The 23690-nt window shown below is 47.0% G+C and overlaps 1 protein-coding gene across 5 annotated transcripts in view; it reads left to right on the top strand.

Moving 5' to 3' along the window:
- Nucleotides 1-648: 648 nt before the first annotated feature.
- The window catches only part of LRRCC1 (leucine rich repeat and coiled-coil centrosomal protein 1), a 481085-nt gene continuing 458043 nt past the window's right edge, over nt 649-23690 (top strand). For 2 of the 5 annotated variants that reach the window (XM_078687088.1, XM_078687087.1), the window contains exons 1-2: nt 751-877; nt 16796-16965. In XM_078687088.1, coding sequence (XP_078543214.1) covers nt 16844-16965 — 122 coding nt within the window. In that variant the 5' untranslated portion in view covers nt 751-877; nt 16796-16843. Of the gene's footprint in view, nt 878-16795; nt 16966-23690 lie in introns of all 5 variants that reach the window. The other 3 variants (XM_078687089.1, XM_078687090.1, XM_078687091.1) reach the window with 3 other exon arrangements.

Genomic DNA, 23690 nt, shown 5'->3' with positions numbered 1-23690 from the left:
AGTATTGCAACAAATGAAATGGTAAACATAAAAAATAGTAGAGGGGCGGATAAGAACCACTGAGTGCATAGTGCAAAAGTCCACTCGGAAAAAGGGAAGCTGCTAGCGGTTTGGAAAAGAGAACGAAAGGGTAGGTATTTGTGCAAAAGAAAACATAAGACATGCACGCTAACCAGCTGTTTCCGTAGCTTAGCAACGACAAACTGAGCTCCTTACAGCAGAGTAAAGGGGCGTAGCTCTAGGGTGACAAACGCTCCGAGGCCATCTTGGACTAGCTTTGCATAGTCTGATGTGAGCGTTTCAAACTTAGTACGCATAGTGGGAAGGGGGTTCCACTGTAAGCATTATTAGCATTTACTAGCTGCCTGAAGCGTGATTATAACTGCTTATGCAAATTAAATCGTAGCCCAGTGCACCTTTTCCTGCAGTATATTTTGAAACCTAATCCTAGATCATTTTTCTTCCAGACACATAATGCTTACTGCTGTATTTCTAGGACCTTATAACCTATGTTAACGCTAGCATACTTGGAACTAAACAACGTCATTGGCGTAACACCGGTTTTTAGGCTACGCAACAAATCACTCATTTTTCAAGATGGCGACCACGCATGCACGTTAATCGTGCGACTCTACTAGCCCCAGAATTATTTCCGCTGAATTTCAATCGAAGAGGCGGTAAACAAGTTTCCTGTGTTCGGGGAGAGGATGGGGGTTGCAGGGCCGTGGTACGTCAGAGGACCGAGGTGAACTAAATTTACCATATTCCACTCGGAGTACTGTTTCTGTTCCTCCTGCCCTCGTACCCGAATGTGTACCATGGAGTCAGACGTCTCGGATAGCACGGAGCTCTCCCTCATAGACAGGCATATCGCTAGGTATGTAATGGTAGTTCCAGAGCTTTAGCCTTGTATTACTGCGTTTTTGTATAGCGCGTACTTTACCCAGAGGTGTCAGAGAGCTTTACAATAATAGAGCGAAGTGAATTACATAAGGTACAAGAGTGACATCATGGTAGTAGGTACCATTGCTAATATGTACAATAGTTACTCGTGGTGAGAGTTACGTATTAATAGGTTACAAATTCGCTCAAGTTTACATATTAGGAAAAGGTGGGGCGATTAGGGTTACACAAATATATAATACATATTTACAAAATTGAGACCGAGGGTCATGGTAGCTCTTGTGAGTGACATGAACAAACAGGGACAGGACCTGGGATCACGGGGCGGGTGCATTGTGCCTGGTGGGGAGCTTGGGCAGGAGAGTTATTGATCGCAGTGTCTTTGGAAGAGGAGAGTTTTAAGATCTGTTTTGAAAATCAGGAAAGAGGCGGAGATGCGAAGGTTTGGAGGTAGTGAGTTCCAAATTCTAGTTTCATTACTTGAGAAGGATTGTTACACAAGTCTTTCCCTTTTGAAAGTTGGAGGTTCGAGCAGTAGGTTTTCAGTAGTGCATGAAGGTCTGGAGCCGTCTGTTATTTTGAGTTTGTTCGCCAATTAGTTAGGGGTGGAAGTGTGTATGGCTTTGTGAGATGCAAGCATTCTTGTATATTGACCAAGAAAGCAAAGTGAAATCAAAATGGGTATAATATGGTAGTTTCTTTAGGCCTCACAGACGAAACGCGCCACTGAATGGAGGATGGATTTTTAGAGGAGCTATGTGAGTTTTGGAGAGTCCTGCAAGGAGAGAATTACAGTAGTGCAGTCTGGAGAGTACCAAAGATTGAACTAGAGTTTTCAGGTCTTGCTCAGAAATGAAACGCGGAATCCCCCAGAGAAGGTGCAATTGGAAGAGTGCATTCTTGGCCATGGTGTTGATTTGGGAATAGATGTTGAGTCTTTTGTCCACGATGACTCCTAGGGATATGTCACGGTCAACAATGGTAGGTTTGTTGTTAAAAATGTTCAGACCATCCATGATTGAACAGGACCGTGAAGAGTTTGAGGTTGAGAAAAGCAGGAATTTGGTATTAGATGGATTCCGAATTAGATGGTGAGACGTTATCCATTCTTGGATGGAGTTGAGGTTGGTGGCGAGGATTGAAATGCCAAGTGCGGAAGACACCTTTAGGTATAGTTGGGTAACATTGGCATATAGGTGATAATGGATCCTGGACTTTTTAAGTGGGTTTCCCTGCGGTTCCTAAAAGTGTGGCACAAAGATTGAGTTTGAGGGACACCTTGATCCACATCCTTTGATGAAAAGAGGCAGTTTGCAATTGTAATCATCTGAGATTTGCCTGTGAGGTAAGAGTCAAACCATTTGAGTACTGTGCCTTCAAGTCCCATTCTTTATTTTAGTGTGTTCAAAAGAGTGTTATGTTTTACAGTGTCAAAGGCTGCAGAAAGGATCAGGAGACAGGCGTTGCCTGAGTCAAGCACTCACAGGGCATCGTTGATAACTTGTAGCAGTGTTGTTTCAGTGCTGCAGTCTTGATTGAAGCTGGATTGAAATTCAAGAAGGTTGTTGTCCTTAACCCCTTCAGCGCGGGTGACAAAGCCAGCTCGTCATGGGCGTTACCTGCGCTGCGCGCATGACGAGCTGGCTTTGTCACAATCAAGCCATTTTTCAAATTTCAGCGCACGGCGGGATTTCGCGGTAGCGCGGAAGCGGTTAATATGTTCGGAGAGTTGCTCTGCTACACATCTTTCAGTGATTTTAGCAAGGAAAGAGAGGGTTGTATTAGGGCGGAAATTATTAAGGCCATTCACATCAGCCGATGGTTTCTTTAGTAGTGGGGTCACCTGACCTGTTTAGAGGGCATCAGGAAGGGAGCCTTGGCTGAGAAAGAGGTTAACCAGATTGATCCAGTAGGTGAGCATGTAGTTGTAGAAGTCTATTGCAATGTCGCTAGGGATGGGGTCAACAGAATGGTTTGAAGGTTTTGTTTTAAGAATGTTCTTGATGAGGGCATCTTCAGTGAGGATGTCAAAGCTGTGCCAGTCTTTAGATTTACAGTCCTGAAGGGGGAAAAGATGAGTTACATGGTCAAGGAGAGATTTCACTTTCGTATTGAAGAATGTGCACATTCTGCTGCTTTCTTGGGAGGGTCATCAAATTTGATAGATGAGTAAGATGCAGCGTTGCTGGTAGATTTGATCAGGTCAAAGAGTTTTTTAGGTCTATTTTTGGCAGAGTCCAGGAGTGTTCTGAAGTGATTAGCTTTTTCGCCGAAGTTGTGTTTGTGATAGCACGATCTGGCTTATCTGAGACTTGAGAGATTAATGGTGGAAGGGCACTGTCTCCATCTTCTCCAGGTATCTCAGGCTTTTTCTTTCATCGTAGAGGCATTTATTGAAACATGGAGAAGAGGGAGTGTGCCTTTTTTTTTTTTTGGGCCTTGTAGTGGAGCAACATTGTCTATCAAGACGGAAAGACTGGCGAGACACTGGGTGGTCTAGTCATTGACATCAGAGTTGGGGCTGATGTCTGGTAATGCCATCTTGGCTAAGTTGCAAAGAGTGTCTAGGTCGATATTCTTAATGTTACGAAACCAAGTGGTTGAGCTTTTTGTTTGGCCCAGGGTTACAGAATGAGAAAGGTACAATGAGAAGGGGATGAGGAAGTGGTCTGACCAGTCTACTAGTATAGGATCATCAACTGTTAGTAGCTCGTCTTTGGAAATAATATGGTCAAGGGTGGTGGAGCCCTTGTAATGTGTTGGTTTAATGTTGTGTTGTAGTAGATCATTTCCTGAGAGGAATGTGGCAAGCTGGTTGGTGGCTGAATCTTCAGAGATGCCCCAATGAAGATTAAAGTCTCCTAAAAAGATCACTTTATCGCTTTGTGAATATTGGTAATTTGGAAAGTCAGTGAATTCCTCAGTGAAGGCAGAGCTGTCACCTGGCGGGTGGTAAATGGCATAGAACCTAAAAGTGGGGCTGTGCTGCACATGAAGTTCCAGAGAGAGGCATTAGAATGTGAAGTAAAAGCTATTGGGAAGTTCCTTGAGTTGAAGAGAATTCCTGAAGACAGCTGCAACGCCTCCCCCAACTTTATCCACCTTGTCATTCTTGATAATGGAGTAGTCCGGGGGGGAGCAGGAGATCAAGAATAGTGTGCAAGGTGACATTGAACCAGGTCTCAGTGAGGAAGAGTAGATGAAGCTTGTGGTGATTGATGATGTTTGAGATTTCCAGCTGTGATTTTTGCATATCTGTAGTTGAGAAGCATACAACACAGTGCTGAGATGACTGTTTGGGTGTCAGGTGATAGGGGTAATTACCTAGGTAAAAGATGGCTGACATTTGGTTAGGACCATGGAGATGGTCGGTATGGTGCATTTATTTGTGTTGTCTGGCGAAGAGGAAGTGGGGGAGTTAGGGGTATTGTATCTAGCCAGTAAATTGGACATTTCTGTTTGGGAGACATTGTGTGCAGCTCTTTTAGGGTGTGGGAGAAGAGTATTTCTGAGGATTAGGAGTTCGGTGGCATTGTGTACTCAATCAAAAAATTAGGGCCACTGTTTCTAAAGAGAGAAAGTATCGACAAGTTGTCCAAGCCAGGGACATATGTAAGGTGGCAGTCAGCAGGAATGTTTCATATTACCCTCACACATCCCAAATGGATGTCATGCTTCATCATAGGGCTGTTGCTCCTCGTTGGGCCAGCACTGCAATGGGTCCTCCGAAGGGTCGATTTGGCGGAGATCTTTTGTTGGTATTCCATATGATGAGTGCAAGGGAGAGTTTAGGTGGGTTGGTATTTCATGTGTGATAGTGTGGATTAAAAATGAGCAGGGAGGCAACTAACTACTTTTAATAACTGGACTGCTCTGTCAGTTAAAAAAAACCTTTCTAGGTAAATGCTACCAGTAGGGTCATTAAGTCCATTGGTAGTCTAGATGTGAGTTGCTTCTTTAGGGTCCAACTCTAGTTGGTCAACATGTTTGCGCTGCTTGTGGTCAGGAGGATCCGTGGCACTTTGTCAGGACGGGAATAGTAAGTGAATCTTCATACCCTCAAATGTGTCAAAAGTGGTGCCCTTGCAGTGGTATCTATTTATTTGGAGTTGGTTTTCCAACCGGAGATCTAAGTACTCCCTAAGGTCTGGCAGAGGTGCCATGCTCAGTCGTTCTAGAGGTTTCCAAGTGCGATCAGATCGTCGCACCTACCCTTGTCCTCTGCTGGCCCCGAATTGTGTACTCGCCGGGTGGGAGTGAGGAGGTGGAGGGAGTAGAGTACAGTGGAAATTTTAGAGCTTAGGTGGGAGATGGTAGATGGTAGCTTGAAGCTTGGAGATTATGGAGTTGAGGTGGCCTAGTTTATTTTCAGGGTGCGCAGGGCTGGCCACGGAATGATATGTTGCTCGATAGGGGCGAAGGGTTCCGAAGGGAGTTCATCTTGAGAGGTAGAGAGAGGAAGGGGGAGGCATAAGGATGTGGGAGGGTATTGGAGAATGGGGCTGAGGGTGTAGCGTCATGAGGTGTTGGTTGGAACTGAGTGCGGGTTCTGCTGTGGTGTAAATGAAATTCTTAGTGCATTAATTGAGGGAGAGAGAGAGAGATGTATTGTGTAACAAATGGGGTGATAGCTATGGTGGGAAGAAGGTAGGCAGGGAGATATGGGAGTTGGAGAAAGGCAGGGGGCAGCATAGTGAGAGGCGAAGAGATGGGAAGAGGTTGTGGAACAAGAGCTAGGTTGTGTGTGTGTGTGGGCTGGAGATGAGGAAAACTACCTAGAAGGGGAGTGTGGGTAGTTGTTCTTGGCTAGAGAATAGGGGAGAGGTAGAGGTTGCCATACTGGAGAAATTGGTCGAGCGGCTGTACATAAAAGATGGCGAGATGTGGATTGATGTAAGGGGTGTGAGAAGGATTCGGGATAAGGAGAGAGGCAGATGGAGAAGAAAGATGGAGTGAAAAGGAAGGAAGAGTGTATGGTGGAGAGGTCCTATGTGAGGTGGGTAGTCTGGCTGTTGGAAATATGGACTGGTTAAGGTGGTGAATATCCTAGTTGGGGGGGTTCTTCGAAGTCCTTCCTGTAGTACCGTGAGGTAGAATGTGCATGCTGCAGAGCATTGCATCTTATATGTGTGTCACAGATCTGTATTTTATGCAGCTTAACTCAGCGACTGTAATGTTATTTGGTGTTGCTTGCAGGTTGCTGGTTACCGTCCTGGAGAAATAGTTTAGTAAGACAAGGGACCCCTCTAAATAGCCACTTGTAATCTGAAAGGCATCAGGTGGAAATTTTGCAGGTGTTAACCCCATCTATGATTGTTCTAACATAGCCTTAGAGCCCGACCTAGCGAGCTCTACCGGCCATTGAAGGGCTACTCCAGTGTTAAAGACCCGAGCCGTATTATGTGGTATATAAAGTTACACAAAAATACAGCATTGATATATCTGTAGAGCAAGATCTACACATCATACGTAGACCAAGAGCCTATGAGAGTCAAAAACACTGTAACATATGTTTTTTCCTTAGCAGATTGTGAAGTAACAATGCAGAGGGTTTCTTTTTGTCCCTTCTTTTAATGCGCTGCTGGGTGTGAGAATTGGGTGTGATGTTCCATATGTCTGCACTTGTCCTCCAACCGCTCACATCTAGGACACCTCTTGGATGCAAAAGGAAATACATTATCTTTATGTTATGTTATTTGTTATGTTATTTTAATTTGCACAGCTACCCCTAGGGGTTGCCCGCACCAGCCTGGTAGGGAAGGAGGAAGTGAAGTGAGGTGTTTTGCAGCTGGGTACACTGAAGAAGAAAATTAGTCTTATACAGTTCTCCTCGAAAACTGAACGTGCTCAGATTTTAATGCACATGCTCTGCTGTTAGTACACTGCACCAGAAAGAGGCAGGACCATTCACAGGTGATGGCTTGGAACCCAATTTTATTACAAGACTAGAGGCTCATAATGCAGTTTCCTTTCTTGCTGTGTATTTTTTTTTTTCACAACCAGTTTATTGATGAAGATGAGCATATGAAATATAGTGGCAGCCCACAATCAGGACTACACCACCAAACATTATGATACAATCACTGCACTTAACCAAGTGTCCAAGCAAGAAGATGATGCAATTAAGGATATCAGAAAACAGTTACCCCACCTTCACCTTATACTGCTACCTACCTACCCAACTCCCCGATCCCACCCGGAACCCACCCGAACCCCATGCATGTGTGTACTAACCGTAACGATGTAAGATTATGACGTGGGTAATGTGCGTGGACATGGGCCCTGCCAGCCAGTACGGGGCTAAAGGTCCTCTTCTGGCTCCACTGGAGGGTCCAGTGTCAGATCTCTATAGTCTGCCCACCTCTTCCAAATCTTAAAGTGTTTGCGGGGGCATCCTCGCGCCTCAAATATAGGTCTCTCCAGGCCCATACAGAAGTCCATACCAGCCTTCCATGCAGTCAGGGGGGGGGGGCTCACATTCTTCCACGCTCGGGCCAGGTCCCTTTTAGCCACCACCAGCCCCAGTAGGAGCAGGTGCCGCTTATAAATATTGCCACCAACCCCTTCCAGGACGTGCAACAGACCCAGACGGTGAGTACGGGGGAGGGTCCAGCCCAACACCTCAGACAGACAGCCCCAAACACCCCTCCAGAAGCCAACCAGCCTAGAGCACGACCACATTGTATGAAGTAGCGTACCCACCTCAGCCCCACACCGCAGACATTCCGGGGACCCAATCAGGCCCGCCTTCCACAGACGCTCTCGGGTATAGTATGCCCTATGGAGAATCTTGAATTGGATGAGTCGGAATCGCATTGCGATAGCCGCCCCCCTCGGGGATTCCAAAGCCTCTCGCCAGTCGTCCTCGTCCAAGGGGCCGAGGTCAACTTCCCAAGTCGCCTTCAGTGAGAGAAGAGTAGGGGAGCAGTGGGTGACCATGGTTTGATAAATGCGCGATACTTTTTTGTCCCCAAGATCTCCCATGAAGACCTTCGCCTCGATCGGGCTAAAGTCAGGGAGTGAGTCAAGGTTGGCAATGCTGGGCGTCAGTGCATGTCGGAACCGTAGGTACCGGAAAAGTTGAGATTGGGGCATATCAAATTCGGCACTGAGGGTCTGAAAGGATTTGAGCGCCGTACCAGACATCACTTGACCTAACTGCGAGATACCTATCGCATCCCAGCCATCGAAGCCTGGCAATTTAGAGAGTTCAGGTAGCATGCCGTTCCGCCATAAAGGTGTTTCAGCGGTTAGTCGGCCCCACCAGCCCACGCGACGCAAGGCCTGTCGCCATATAGCAAACACGAGTCTGGTAACCCTTGGCAGCGAGGTACGCAGTCGGGGTGAGTATAGGATGGTATGGAGCGAGTTATCGCCCATCAAAGCACGCTCTAGGGCATAGGCCGGGTCCCCACCGTCACAGTACCACCATTCGTTCAGAATAAGGAGGTGAGCGGCCTGGTAGTACGACTGCAGATCCGAGGTGGCCAGGCCTCCACAGTAGGTGGACAGAAAGCATGTGCGCAATGCCACCCGGGCAGGGCCTCCCGCCCAGAGAAAGCGGCCCAGCACTGAGTTAACCTGTTTAAACCACCGAGGTGGAATAGGATACGGATGGTTTTGCAACTGGTAGAGTAGGCGCGGGAGCGCAACCATCTTGAAAATGGCAGATCGGCCAAAGATTGTCAGGGGCATTTGAGACCAAGTTTTGACGTCCGACTGAACTCGTTCCCAGACGGGCTGCAGGTTACGGTCCCAGGCAGTGTCAGCCGAGTCCGAGAGAAACACTCCGAGGTATTTCAGCCCAGTCGTGGCCATTCGCAATCCCGAGGCCCAAGGGTCTGTCACCGGGTCTCCTGATAGCACCCACAGGGTGGACTTGTGGAGGTTGAGATACAAGCCCGAGGCCTCTCCAAACTGGTGCATGATCTCCAAGACATGTGGGCCCGAGCGTTGCAAATCAGTGAGGAAAAAGAGGACATCATCCGCGTATAGCGCGATCTTGTCCGACAGGGTAGTATTCCATACAAAGCCCCGTATCTGCGCATCCTGGCGCACTCTCGCCGCCAAGGGCTCCATGGCCAGTGCAAAAAGATAGGGGGAGAGCGGGCAGCCCTGCCTGGTCCCTCGGCCTATGCGGAATGTCTCTGACACCGCCCCGGCGACCCGCACCGAGGCTGTAACATCAGCGTAGAGGAGCTTTATATAGGAGAGGAAGACCGGGCCTAAGTTGAGCCAAGATAGCAAGGTAAATAGGTATGACCAGCCAACCGAGTCGAAGGCCTTGTTGATATCGGCCAGCAACAACGCCGCCTGGTCCCCCAGGGCTCCAACAGCGTCGATCGCCGCCTGCGCACGCCTGATATTGTGTCGCGTCGCCCTTCGGGGCATAAAGCCTGCCTGGTCAGAATGGACTAAGGCAGTAATGTGTGGAGCCAAACGGTTCGCTAGGGCCTTGGCCAGTATCTTAGCCTCAGTATTAATTAAGGAGATGGGCCTGTAGGAATCATGGCTATCTGGGGGCCTGCCAGGCTTCTGAAAGACCACTATTTCTGCATGGCGCCAGTCCGGTGGCAGTAGACCCCGGGTACGGGCCGCTTCCAGCGCTCGGCGGTAGTGCGATCCCAGCTGCACATGGAATTTTTTAAAAAACTCACATGGGTAGCCGTTTGGTCCAGGGGCCTTACCGGCGTTGAGTTGCCCCAACGCGTCTCCCAGTTCTTCCGCCGTGAGGGGTGCATCCAGGGCCTCCCTGGTCTCGTCCGACACCGGCACCGGTGGGAACTCCTCGAAGAAACGGGCTAAGTCGCCCTCAGGCAATTGGTCACGTGGGGCATACTGGTCTGTAAAGTACGTGGCGAAGCTTGCCGCCAATTCGTTTGGGTCGGTTAGAACGTCTCCGTTGTCGTTCGTGAGACCCGGTAGTACGAGGGGCTGGAAATTGTGTTGGCACAATCTATGGAGCATGGAACACGACTTGTCCCCCCATTGATACACCCTACTTCTGGTGGCGAGCCACGCCTGTTTGGCTTCGTCTAGCAATAGGGACGCATATGATTGCTGTGCCTGCAGGAGCAGCCGCAGATCCACCCCATCACTACCGGTACTGTGTTCTTGTTCGAGGGTCGCTACTCGGGCAGCTGCCTCCGCAGTTTGTTCTCGTCGCTGTCGACGGGCCGCCGAGCACCATGCAATATCGACTCCCCGTATAGTAGGTTTCATAGCCTCCCACACCACACCTACATCGGCACCCTCCACTAGGTTCTCCCGCCAATAATGGTCAATAGTCTCTCGTAAGTGCTTAGCGTACGCCGGTTTAAGGAGATGCCACGAGGACATCCTCCATCTAAACGGCTGCCGTTTCCGATGGAGATCTATTTTAACCGAAACCGGGGAGTGGTCGGACAGGCCCCTTGGCAAGATGTCAGCGCCCTTCACCCTACACAAATATTCTCCAGGCAGAAACATATAGTCCAACCGCGAGAACGAGCCATGCACTGCCGAGACATACGTATAGTCTCGGGTTACAGGGTGCATATGTCGCCAAGCATCCACCCAACCTAGCCCCTCACTCATGGCATGCAATCTGGTGGGCGGAAGGGAGGGGGGGGTGGTGCCAGTCACCTCCTGACGTCTCCGGCGATCCACACTCACGTCCATCACGTCATTCCAATCACCCCCAACCACTGCCAGTGATCCAGAGACATCCTCCCACACCGCAAACAGCCGCTCTGCCAGGGCCCACTGCAGGGGAGGGGGGGTGTATACACTGCCAAACACCACCGGCTCCGTGCCCACCATGCCCTTAACAAACAGGTAGCGACCCTGAGGATCCACCCACTGCTTCTCGTGCACATACGCCACCCTGCGGTGTATCAGTATAGCCACCCCCCTGGATCCTCTGGAGAACCCCGCGTGGAAGACCTGCTGATATCCAAATCTCTGGAGGCCCAGTGCCTTAGTGCCCATCATGTGAGTTTCTTGAAGTAGTAATACATCTGCCGCTTCCCTTTTCCCCCATCGCAACACCGCCCCCCGTTTAATCTTGTCTAACAATCCTCTGACATTCCACGTAACCACCCGCATAAAGTCTACAGGGAGTCGGTCGATCGATTCAGCCATAGTCAATCGGAGTCCACCATAAAAGCCCCCCAGGCCCGCACCACCCGCCACACACCACACAAAGCATCATTTTGGTACACACATGCATTACGCTAACTACCCCAAGAAAAACTATCAACCCCTTCGTCCCATGATCTGCAACAGTTCCCTCCCCCAACTCAGCAGTCGCAACCCCGACCGCCCGCATCCCGCCTCCCCCCACCCTATACCTCAATGAACCATGAAGTACCTGTCGCGGCATGGGTAGTCTCGAGCCCAGAACCGAGGGCCCGGGCCCACCCATACCAATGGATCCCAACATCCCAAGCAGAAAAACCATAAACACACCCCCCTCCCCTTGACATCCCACTCACAACTAGGGGAGTGGTAGCCCTTATATCGCAGTCCCCAAGTCCCAAACCCCACCAAGAACTCTCCCCCCAATCAGGAGAGCAAAACAGTACTATCTCAGAGCTGCACAGTGATCAGTAGTGCACAGGTCACAAGCGACTCAGCGCACCCAGCCCGGAGTCTCAGCATTTTCTTGCTGTGTATTTTGATAGCAGTTTCAAACTAACCTTATCTAGGCGGTAATTAACAACAAAGAAGAAATACAACCCACAGCTTAAATAAGGTAGTCCTAAGTAACTTTCTCTTTAGTTGCTGCAAAAAAAGTTGTGTAGTGAGCTTGTTGTAGATTTATAGCCTTGCATTAATCGTTGTGGCTGCCTGAGTGAAGGCAACACACAGCATGTGGTTTGGTGTTTATCTTCACCAGTGGGAGCGGCTGCTGGTGGCAACTTACTTTGTGACTGCTTCTTAGTGCGATCTATCAAAGTCGAACCACTCAATACATTGTATCCAGGGGACATGGGATAAAGGCAGCGCGGTCCATTTAGTGAGTTTTGAAGGCTACATTCTGGCAGCAAGTTCTGCTTTCCTCTAAATCAAATGCCCGAAATGAGCGCGTGGCCTTAATGTCAGTTGAGTTTTCATATTGTTTTTGTGTGTTTGAAACTAGGTCTCGCTTTGAAATCGAAATGCAATAATTGTGTTCAGTATTTCTAACATAATTCCTGTTTTAATGGATGCTGTGTGAAATGCAATGTTTATTTATGAACTGTTCATTTTACAAGTTAGCTTGAATTTCCAAATATTTTTGTAGAACTTTGTTGTGATAAAAGTTGCATATGCTGGTTGTTATAGAAAACAATTAGTGGAATTAGTTCCCGTGCTGTTATGTTTTTTCTGACCGTTGTGAGGATTCAATAATAGTGAAGATTGTATGGAGAATATTATTGCGCCTGAAATCTTTAGGAACAATCTGTTGACTTTCTGGGCACGTGTTTGTCTAATTCAATATAGAAAATGTTTTCTTCCACATTTAAAAATATGGCCTTAAAAATTGGTAACTCAGTGGCAACCGTACCAAACGCGTGCTTTACGTCCGGCTCGGAGGCGGGGGGAGGGGCAAGAAATAGTTGAAGAATAAGCCCTTGGTGATACTTGACAATATGATTAGCTATGATATTAATCAAATTGCTGGTGGTTCATGATTTATATTTGCATGATCTATATGATAATGATGCATATTATAGTGATTGCAGTCCTGATTCGGAATGCAGAAGGCCATCCCATGTTTGATCCAAGGCTGCTTCAGCACCCAAATTCTGTGGAAGGGTTTCCACAAGCCTTAGTGAACAATTATGTGAAAGGTAGATGCAAATCTATTGATAAAGCCTAAATGAGGGAAGAGTGCAGTAGGCCAACCATTCTCCACAAAGCAGCCCTAACCTCAATGCTTGGTGCAAATATTGTTACTTTTTTAAGCAGAATGGGTAAATCTACCAGAAGGGGTTTGAAACAGAGTTTGGGCATTATGCCAGGATAAGATGATGGACACACTCCGTCCTTTTGTGGAAATGTACCTTTTAGGGGTACAGTGGTGCAGGGTCACCCTCTCGTCCACGGGTTCCAAAGACTAACAAAAAGAGATCATCAGCACTGGAGTTGAAATAAAATAACAAGTTTATTAATCGCTCATGAGTGGGACCACGTCCACACAACATTCTCAAATGTTGCAGGAGGTAGTACACTGAATTAACAAACCATTGTCCCTTTTTATTAGGTCTCGCCTGTCGATGCGCATGCGCATCGAGCAAGCGAGACTATAGGGGCTCATCCACACTTTATCTAACTTGCAAGGAATCGTGGCGATTCCTTGCAGTGCCCGTGACTTTTAAGCTCAATGCGCATGTGCATTGAGCTTAAAAGCGCGTGCACAGCCGCCCGCATTCCTCCGACACCTTTGAAGTGAAGCTTAGCTTCACTTCAAAGGCCCGGCTTGTTCACACCCACATGCCGCTCTGCCCCGCTCCGCCCCCTCCCCTGAGTCATCCTGCCTGCCCCTTCCCGCCGTGTCGCATTTCTCCTCCCCCTCCCCCCTCCCCTCTCTTCCGTCCGTCCGTCTTGTTTTCTTTCTCTCCTGCCTCTCCTCGCCAATGTCTTTCTACTTGTAACCCCATTCCATCACTCGCCTCACTCTTCCCTTGTCACCCCACTCTCTCCCTTGTTATCCTTTGGGCTTAACTCAAGGCTTTTCTTTCATGTTTCCGTCTGCTTTTTTTGTGTTTTTACATGGCCCTTCTTTATGCCCTTGTTTGCTCCATTCATTGATGGGTGTTTGTGCGAGTACATTTGTGGAATTCCTCGGTCAGGCACGTAGTTTGGCATTGCCTGCTTGGGCTGTGGGTGGAACACTCAAAGCTGCTCGGTTTTCGACTGTCAATTTATGTAGACTTTGAATATTGGTTTTAAATTTAAAATGCTGCCGTTGACCATGTTGTGGCCATTCTGTGTATGACCGTTGGGAAGTCTTCTTGTAACTCTTTAGGTTCACCAGAGAGAATTTCCGTTACAAGAAATCCTTATTTAAAACCCCTATTGTCAGCCACAACTTGAATCCATCTTGCTTATTTCGCTGTATACTATAAAGCAATTAATTGTATGAACTGGGCGGTCCTTATGAAACAATACTTTTTGGTTAGGGGCTCCCTTTGATAATGCCGTGCTTTCCGCCGTCAGCACCACGCGCGGTAGTGGTTTTATTCTGTAAAATCCACTGGAATCTGCTCCCTTCTTCTGAAGTCTGGCAGTCTGCACTTCTGTCATGCTCTTTTGTGTTTCCTCCATGAAACGTGCATCTGTGTTGACTTTGAGGGCCAGATGTGTGAACTTGCGGTTTTACAATGCGATAAGAGGCTTCGAACACGTTACCACCCAGCTGACTGCCCCCATGAGCCCCTTGCACACACATTCTGTGTCTCCAGTTGTCATGGGCGCGGCTCCACGAAGCTGGTGTCGAACATGTGTGGGTCTCGGGAAGCCGTGTGTGCTGGCAAGTTCATTAATGCCAGGGTGGACTGCAGCTTGTTCGGGAAGCCCGCTGCTGCTTTTCATTCGGTGGAATTTTTTGTGGACGTTTTTTTCCGAAGGTGAAATGAGGGCTTTGTCGCAAGGTCGCCACTGTTTGGAAAAAAAGCCTTTAGAGAAAGCGTGTCACATTCCTTTACAGAACCGGTTGCAGAAGTCGTTTTGTCGCCTGCAACCTCTTCCTGCTCTGAGAATCTAACCAGGGAAACTCGGTTCCTTAAATTGCGATCATATTTTTCCTTATAAGGAAGTCTCTGCCTGTTCGTAAGATTTTGAAACCCTGCTTGTTGACTGTCAAGCGGGCTGTATAGGCTCTCTGAAAGAGTCAAGTGGCTGGAGGTCATCGGTATAGACATGCTGGATTAGCCCCTAGTCCTTGCTCAAATTAGTGTTTTCAGAATACAGCGGGGAACACTAAACCTTTATGACCATACATGATGGCTTGGGTTCTAAATATTAGCAGTGATGGAATTTGATTGCGATCAGGAGGCTGCCTGTAGATACTCGGTAGCGCTCTCCTTTATGTACTGTTCACAATCACAAGCAGGCTCTGTTCTGCAAGGTGCCGGGGGACCTTCCTGCAGCCCACGCGTTTCTAAAATGTCAGTTCCGTAGGTGTTTCCGACAGCCCTCCCCGCGGCTCACAGCACGTAACTTTCCTTAAGGGATGTTGTTTATCTCGTGTTTTGTTTTCTTTTTATAGGGATATGTTTTTATGCATTTATGACAAGGTCTCGTGGCGGTGTCACCTCGCATCCCAAAATACCTACCCCCTCACCCTCAACCCCTCACCCTCACTCACCCTCACCCTCACTCACCCTCAACCCCTCACCCACCCTCAACCCCTCACCCTCAATCCCTCACCCTCACTCACCCTCAACCCCTCACCCTCACTCACCCACACTCACCCTCACCCTCACCCACACTCACCCTCACCCACACTCACCCTCACTCACCCTCACCCTCACTCACCCTCAACCCCTCACTCACCCTCACTCACCCTCAACCCCTCACCTACCCTCACCCTCACTCACCCTCAACCCCTCATCCTCACCCTCACTCACCCTCAACACCTCACCCTCACTCACCCTCAACCCCTCCCCCTCACTCACCCTCAACCCCTCACCCCCTCACTCACCCTCACTCTCACTCATCCTCACTCACCCTCAATCCCTCACCCTCACTCACCCTCAACCCCTCACCCACCCTCACCCTCACCTTCACTCACCCTCAACCCCTCACCCTCACTCACCCTCAACGCCTCACCCTCAATCACCCTCACTCACCCTCAACGCCTCACCCTCAATCACCCTCAACCCCTCACCCTCACCCACCTTCACTCACCCTCACCCTCACCCACCCTCAACCCTCACCCTCACCCACCCTCAACCCCTCATCCTCACTCACCCTCAACCCCTCACCCCCTCACCCTCACTCACCCTCACCTTCACTCACCCTCAACCCCTCACCCTCACTCACCCTCAACGCCTCACCCTCAATCACCCTCACTCACCCTCAACGCCTCACCCTCAATCACCCTCAACCCCTCACCCTCACCCACCTTCACTCACCCTCACCCTCACCCACCCTCAACCCCTCACCCTCACTCACCCCCACTCACCCTCAACCCCTCACCCTCAACCCGTCACCCTCACTCACCCTCACCCACCCTCAACCCCTCACCCACCCTCAACCCCTCACCCTCAACCCCTCACCCTCAATCCCTCACCCACACTCACCCACACTCACCCACACTCACCCACACTCACCCACACTCACCCACACTCACCCACACTCACCCACACTCACCCTCACTCACCTTCACCCTCACTCACCTTCAACCCCTCACCCCCACTCACCCTCAACCCCTCAACCCCTCACCCTCCCTCACCCTCACTCACCCTCAACCCCTCACCCTCACTCACCCTCAACCCCTCACCCTCACTCACCCTCAACCCCTCACCCTCAACCCCTCACCCTCAACCCCTCACCCTCAATCCCTCACTCTCAAACCCTCACCCACACTCACCCACACTCACCCACACTCACCCACACTCACCCCCACTCACCCCCACTCACCCTCACACTCACCCACCCTCACCCACCCTCACCCTCACTCACCCTCACTCACCCTCACCCTCATGCTAAAGATTTACAAAAAAACCCATTAACAATTCTAAAAGCACTAACTCTAATGCTGCGAGACCTATTGCATTTCTAATGCTTGTATCATTTTGTTGCAATGTAAGCATGTGAAGAATGTGTGTTACACATCTGTCTCACACTCCCATCAGTCCTGCCAACGGATGTTGATACTTTGCTTGGACCAGTGATGGCTCATTCACTGTGTTGTCCCCAGCGGCTACCAATCCTGACGACGGCATTCATTGAGATCTCACATTGCAAAATGCTGACTGTGAGGTACGAGAGAAAAGCAGCACACAGGCACCATCCAATTCGATCATTGCTAAGGCAACCAACGCTGACGGCGATGCATAACATCTATGTGCGATTAGTCTTCTTAACAAGGTAATCCATCTTTCACCTACAATGGTAGACAAATTCTTTACACCAAACAATAACACTGACTTTTGATGTGGCACGCAGTGTTCTGAGAGACTCTGAATTCGACCTTCATTTTTCAAAACAAAGTCCTAACTTTTGAACTCTATTTTTTTTTTCTACGATCAAACTTTTGTTTTTCCAAATTTGTATTTTTTCATTTTTTGGCACAAAGTAATCTGCTTAAAGTAGAACTATTCTTAGAGAACTAGTATTCTTTGAAAACTTCCAAGATACAATATTTGACCTTGTCCACATTCAAACAGTTTATATATTCTGACATGGGATAGTCTCGACTTTTTCTTCTGTAATTAAGAGCCATTTCATAAATGTATTTTCGTCATTCATTCGGATAGCATTTTCAAATGTCATCTATATGCTTTGATTGAAACATTGCTTTAAATGCGTAGAGCACAAAAGCTTTCGTGGACAACCAGTACCAATGCATTTTTATGTATTTTGGGTGGGTTTTAACACATCATGTTTAGATATGTTTTTATGTGTTTAGAACTTAGTAATGTCGTACATAAGAAAGTGGAGTGGATGTTGTGTGGCGTTTTTAGCTCCGACTGAATTTTCCCGATTCATGCCCTTATATAGGTACAATTCACATTGCCCTTATATAGGAATAGAAACCAAGCCCTTATTTAGGCGTAGCCCATGCTACCCAAATACAGGCATGGCTACTTCCACCCGTACCAAACGACACGACTTCTTGGAAAACCAGCTTAAGCAGTCAGGGACTTCCCCTTGCCTGAATATTGATTTGTCCAAGAACTCAATTACTTTACAAAGAACAACTATTCCCTAGGGGTTCTTTCCTGACGTACAAATGCCCGACTTTATGTCACACTATGGCATTCCTAAACACCTTCACGGTATAAATATACCTTCACTTGCTCTAGCAAGATACGGGGGTTCGGAGCAGTTCGAAGACCTACTTGCCAGACGCAGCTCGCTACAGCAAATGCAGAAGGAAGCTGACTCTCCAGCTGACGCACTGATCAGGAAGCTGCCCTTCTCCTGTCGAGAATCCAGCTCTAGTGTTCCGGCTCCCCTTGCGGGGTGTTGGAAAATCGAGTCCCGAGACAGAAATGCCAGACCTCCTTCATTCTAACAAGGTATGGAGCTGATTAGAATCTAGAGAAACCTTTGGTAGATTCTTGGCAAAAACGAAACCTATGCTACACAATACTTACTTCATCCCTCGTACTAGACTTAGGTTAGGTACATTGGGGTAGGCGCAGTTTAGAAGCACCAGTTGAGTATTTTAGTCAATGTTATTTATATGTGTATTTTTATATGGCTTAGAAACCATACAATGCTCTTACAGTATTATTTCATATTACTGTTTACGCTGTACGCATTATACTTTACAGTCTGCATAACAATTGTAGCAGTTCACCTCTCTTGCATGAGAAAGTAGACTGTTCAAGAAACCCTTTTTATTGAAAATACCTGTCTCACTATTTATCTGCAAACTCTGTAGAAACTAAGCATGCACGATTGACTGAGTGAAATATTTATCTATTGTTTCCGCGACTCAAAGTGATATATTCTTATTCTTGGGAACAAAGTTGTCATGTTTATGCGGTTGTCAGAGACGAATCCCTTCTTGTGTATTCGAGAACGTTTCTAGTGACCTCTGAGTTAGCTGGCACACACACAATTAAGTTTAGTGTATTCGATAGAGAACTAGTATACTTCAGTCCTACGTCAAATCTATAGGATATATTATTCCAATGCGCGGAGCCTATTGGGAATATAGGTACTACACTACAGCCCTTGATCCCCTTGCTCACCTTGCCCACCTTCGTCACCACCTTCACCTTCGTCACCACTTTCACCTTCGTCACCTCCTTCACCACCTCACCTTCTTCAACACCTCCTTCACTACCTTCTTTACCACGTTCTTTTTGTACAGAAGTTGGTCTGACATACTTTTGACATTTTTCAAGTAAGCCAAGAAAAAGGCACACATAGTCCCTGAAAACCTTGCAAGAACTTAGGATTGTATGAGTTTTGTTGTTGGGATTGGATAGTGGAGTTCTAGTTGCTCAATGGTTGTTGGCTTTGTAGACTGTACTGTGGTTTGAGATTGGATTTAAAAGTGTCTTTCAGAGAGCAAATGTCAGACTTCTGTCAGTCGCTGTTATTCCTGAATCTTCACTGGTCAACAGTTACTCTGAGTATACTGCTGACGTCAAACTAATTAAGCTTAAATGCCGTCACTATGAGGGGATCTGGAGATCCCATTACAGCATTCAACATAGGAAAGAATATACCAGTGTCTAACTTGAATACAAAATAAAGATAAAACAGGCCAAATCGGTCTTCTTTACCAACAAAATTCAAGAGGCTTCAAATTCCTCAAAGGAATTATTTAAAACTGTCTCGAAATTAGCAAAGTGTCCTCGAGACACTATCTTTGTCCTGGATCAGAACTTTGTGGACAATTGGCCCTGTTTTTCCAGCACAAAGTCCTAGCTGTCTACGACGATCTCCACAATCTATCTACAACAATAGCAACGGACCACATGGAACAGACTGAACCCCCTGCAAATCATCTTTCTCAATTCTCCCTCCTAAATCAAAATCTGGTCAGAAATCTGTTAATTCAGACCAAATCAGGATCACCCCTGGACCCCTGTCCGCCTTACACACCTCATTTGGCCCCTGAGGCAATAAGCTCTATTTTGACCCCTTTTACTGAATGTGATAATAAGTTTTGGAGTCTTTCCTCAAAGATGGAAAAAGGCCTGTATAAGGCCCATTTTGAAAAAAGAATCCCTGGACCCATTGGAATTCAAACACTATCGTCCCATAGCGTGCCTTCCCTTACCGGCCAAGATACTTGAAAAAGCAATGAACCAGGAACTAATGGAATTCATAGACCTAAATAACATCTTAGACCTTACCCAGCATGGCTTTAGGTCACGTCACTCTACGGAATCCGCTTTAATTATGGCCACTGAGGAAATTCGCAGAACCATGGATGAAGGAGGCAGAGCTGTTCTAATACTGCTAGACCTGAAGGCAGCTTTCGAGACTGTCAATCACATGGTCCTATTAGATAGGCTCAGAGCAGCAGGCATTACAGATATTGCCTTAACGCTACTCAGGTCTTTTTTAGAAGCCCGAGTACAGCAAATCCACTGGGAGGGTCTTCAGTCGGGAGAGTTCTTTCTCCCATGTGGCGTCCCTCAGGGATCGGCGCTCTCCCCTACCTTGTTTAATCTGTACGTGTCCCCACTGGCAAAACGTATAAAATCTCACGGCCTGTGCTTAGTGTCTTATGCCGATGACACTCAGTTAGTGGTGTCTCTCTCCCAGACGGTGGAAGTCACAGCAGAGCATTTTCGTAACAGTCTCCTAGATGTAAAGAGCTGGATGAGAAAGAACTTTTTAAAGCTCAACACCGAAAAAACCGAGGTGATTGAGTTAGGCCAAAAACCCTCCATCTGGAGTCACCTATGGTGGCCTCCAGAAGCTGGCACATGCCCAGTCCCAGCAAAAAAAGTTAGGAACCTGGGCTTTATGATCGATAAAGAACTAACTTGTACCGCACAAATTAGTCAAGTTACATCGGCCTGTTTCTTTACAATTAATATTCTCCGGAAAATCCTGCCATATATACCTCTCACTTTGAAGAAAGCAGTGGTTGGAGCCCTTGTACTATCCCATATAGACTACTGTAACGCCTTATATCTAGGAACTGGTGAAAAACAAATCGCAAAACTTCAATCAACTCAAAATGCGGCAGCCAGAGTCCTGCTAGTTCTCCCCAAGCGTCACCCGACATCGAATGCCATACGGCTACTTCACTGGCTCCCTGTCAGTCGTAGAGTGCAATTCAAGACCCTCTGTCTAGTCCACAAGTCCCTTAATGGAAGGGGGGCGGAGGACATGACAAATCTTTTTCCTCGTGATGTGCCGCCCCGTACATTAAGATCTAGCAGTCTGGACTTGATCCGTACGCCTAGAATAAGGAGAGTCCGATGGGGCGGAAAGTCTTTTTCCTACCAGGCAGCGAAACTATGGAACACCATGCTCATTGCGCTACGCTCTGATTCAAACAGGATCCGTTTTAGAAAAGCTTTGAAAACCTGGCTCTTCTCTATTGTCTAACTGGCAGTTCTGTTTCACCTTCCTTCTATAGCGCCAAGGCGCCTCGGCATAAGCGCACTTAACAAATAATTCAGTCAGTCAGTCAGGGACCATGGCTTGATTCAGCTAGAAGACCCTGTTGATCCTTGTGCGGGAACTATGTGCTGATGAGTATACTCTTCATCAAGGCAGCCTAAGAGGAGGAGGAGGATTTTTTCTATCCGATTCCTTCGACGAAGTACCAATATTTCTATATTTAGTAGTTAACGTTCCTGTGGGAGATGCAGTATTCAGTAAACCTGGTGCAAGCAGTGACTTCATGTCCCTACTATAGGTAAACTCAATGTGCATTCAAGATATTAGAATTCACCAACTTATTAATAACCGTGCTAACGGAAGATCAGTTTAATTAATTTTCAAAATAATCTCTATTTGGTTAATTTTAGATAAGTGTCTTCCTTTTGTGCATGTATGCTTTCGTTAATTAAAAAAGAACTGAACAATTTTAGGTTGAACCTGGGCAGCTCATGACCCTGCTCTTCGAGGCATGCTGTATTCGTTCTATGGGCTGGTGGGGACTTTGGACTTCCCCAACGCTTTTGGTTGGTTAGTTGGCCTGCTTTTTAAAATTCCTTTTCTCTGGTTGGTTAATATTGTGCATCTGTCCCACCTTTTGGTGCTTGGTTCCCTACCAGCGGCCATCACCAATTGTTTATTTTAGTTGGCCAGCTCTCAACTCCATACTTGCATCCCTCCACCTACCCCCCCGCCCCCCCGTCATGTGCATCCATGTCGCTATCTGGAGGGAGAACATTTAGGCCCTTTTCTACAGGCCACTGGCCTGCTGTTAGAGAACGTCATGTGATCCCAGCAGGAATATCAAGCATTTGAAATGCATAAGTCGTGCATTACAGAAATTTTGACTTATTTGCGTTGCAAATAATAATGTAACGCCAATTTCTCAAACTTTTAGTAATGCGGGACCTACTGAATTGCAAATACTTTTTTTCCCTAAAGATCGAAATTCTTGTTTGGGATATGTAATGAGCATAACTGAGTGTTCTTAAAAGCTGCTAATTTTCGCCTGCACCCCCAAGCTCGAACAGATTGCATGGGATCGTCTTCCTGCCATCTTCGACTTTCCCTGCATTTGCAAGAGAAAGACACTGCCTCCATTTTGCGCACACGCCTCCGGTTTGTCACTTTCTTCATTTTCATCTGTTTAAGAGGTGAGATGCTATTCTGATCAGAATTCTAGTCATGCTGAGATTTAACAAAGGGCTAAGGCCAGATTCTTGCTGTGCCGTTATTGTGAACTGGTATTTATGCACTTTTTGACTCCTTATACAAAGACCTGGACTTCTTTTAGAAAGATCTGGACTTCTTTATTAAATTCTATTTACAAGTACTGATATTGTGCACCATTGATTAATTTCAAGCGGCCACTGAGAATGTTGCAGAAAGTATTGCTATTACCTTTATGCAGGACCACTAGAGTTCTGTGGGAGGGGAGGTCCAGATTATGTAGCAGGTTTGACTCAATTGTGCGGCAAGGAAAGGCAAATTATGTAACGCAATGCCGCACATTTTTTGATGGTGTTACTTTAATTATGTCATGTTTTCACATGTTAACCCTGCCTGACCAAAAGTTGCAGTTAATTAATGCCAGTTTAATATTAAAATACAACAATATTCAAATTAAAGATGACCAGTCAACCATTGCATAGATCCTTCTTCTATTCGGCAACATGTGTCGCTGTGATCTTACTAAATTGGAATCCATTTAATCTTAGGAAATTTTAATCCATTTAAGCTCGAAACATTTTTGGGTGGTTAAAATCTTCACGTTATGTCGCAGATGATGGGAGATGCAGCAAATTCATAATGCGGAAAATGTTGCAGCCCTAGAATTCAGTTAAAGTAAATGTTTTGATATACCCTTCTGTTTTGCACCTTTGTAGTTACTAATAAACAGACGTTTATTGTTCCCCAACTCAAGGGTACCAATTTAACCGACCTAAAGGAATGAAAGGCTGAGTAGACCCAGCAGAATCTGAACCCAAGACTGAGGGCAAACACCGGTCCCTGCAGTGGATGCATTAATCGCTTTGTTCTATCCTGTGATCACTGGGTATTCCTAGTACATCAGTCCAATTTCCCACCTGACACATTGTTTGTATGCAGAATCTTGGTCAGAGACCACTTCCGATTCCCCCAAAACCATCATGGTGTTCCGAAGCACTCTCTTGTTGGTCCTTTTCCTAGTCTAACCTTATCCTTTGTTTGCACTCTTGTAATTTCTGTGCTGGTCACTTTCCGCTCATTCTTTATTTGGCCTTTCTTTTGTAGTTCGTCTTCATCTGTCGGCAATACAGCACTGAATGTCTGTCCCACTTCTTCCAGCTTTACACCTCTGAAAATAAGACTACCTTTCCCCTTGTACTCTATATGCTTGTTCTCCTTTTTCCTCTGTTTCTTTCCCATCACCATCTCTACCTCAGTCTACCTCTTTGCATCACCTTGCTTTTTATTGATGATCATTCTTTCTTTCTTTCTCAAAGCACACTTCCTCTGTTGGTTCTTCT

The sequence above is a fragment of the Lissotriton helveticus genome, chromosome 4_1, assembly GCF_964261635.1.
Source record: "Lissotriton helveticus chromosome 4_1, aLisHel1.1, whole genome shotgun sequence".
Classification (NCBI taxonomy): Eukaryota; Metazoa; Chordata; class Amphibia; order Caudata; family Salamandridae; genus Lissotriton; species Lissotriton helveticus.
This window is presented reverse-complemented; position numbering and strand designations above follow the sequence as displayed.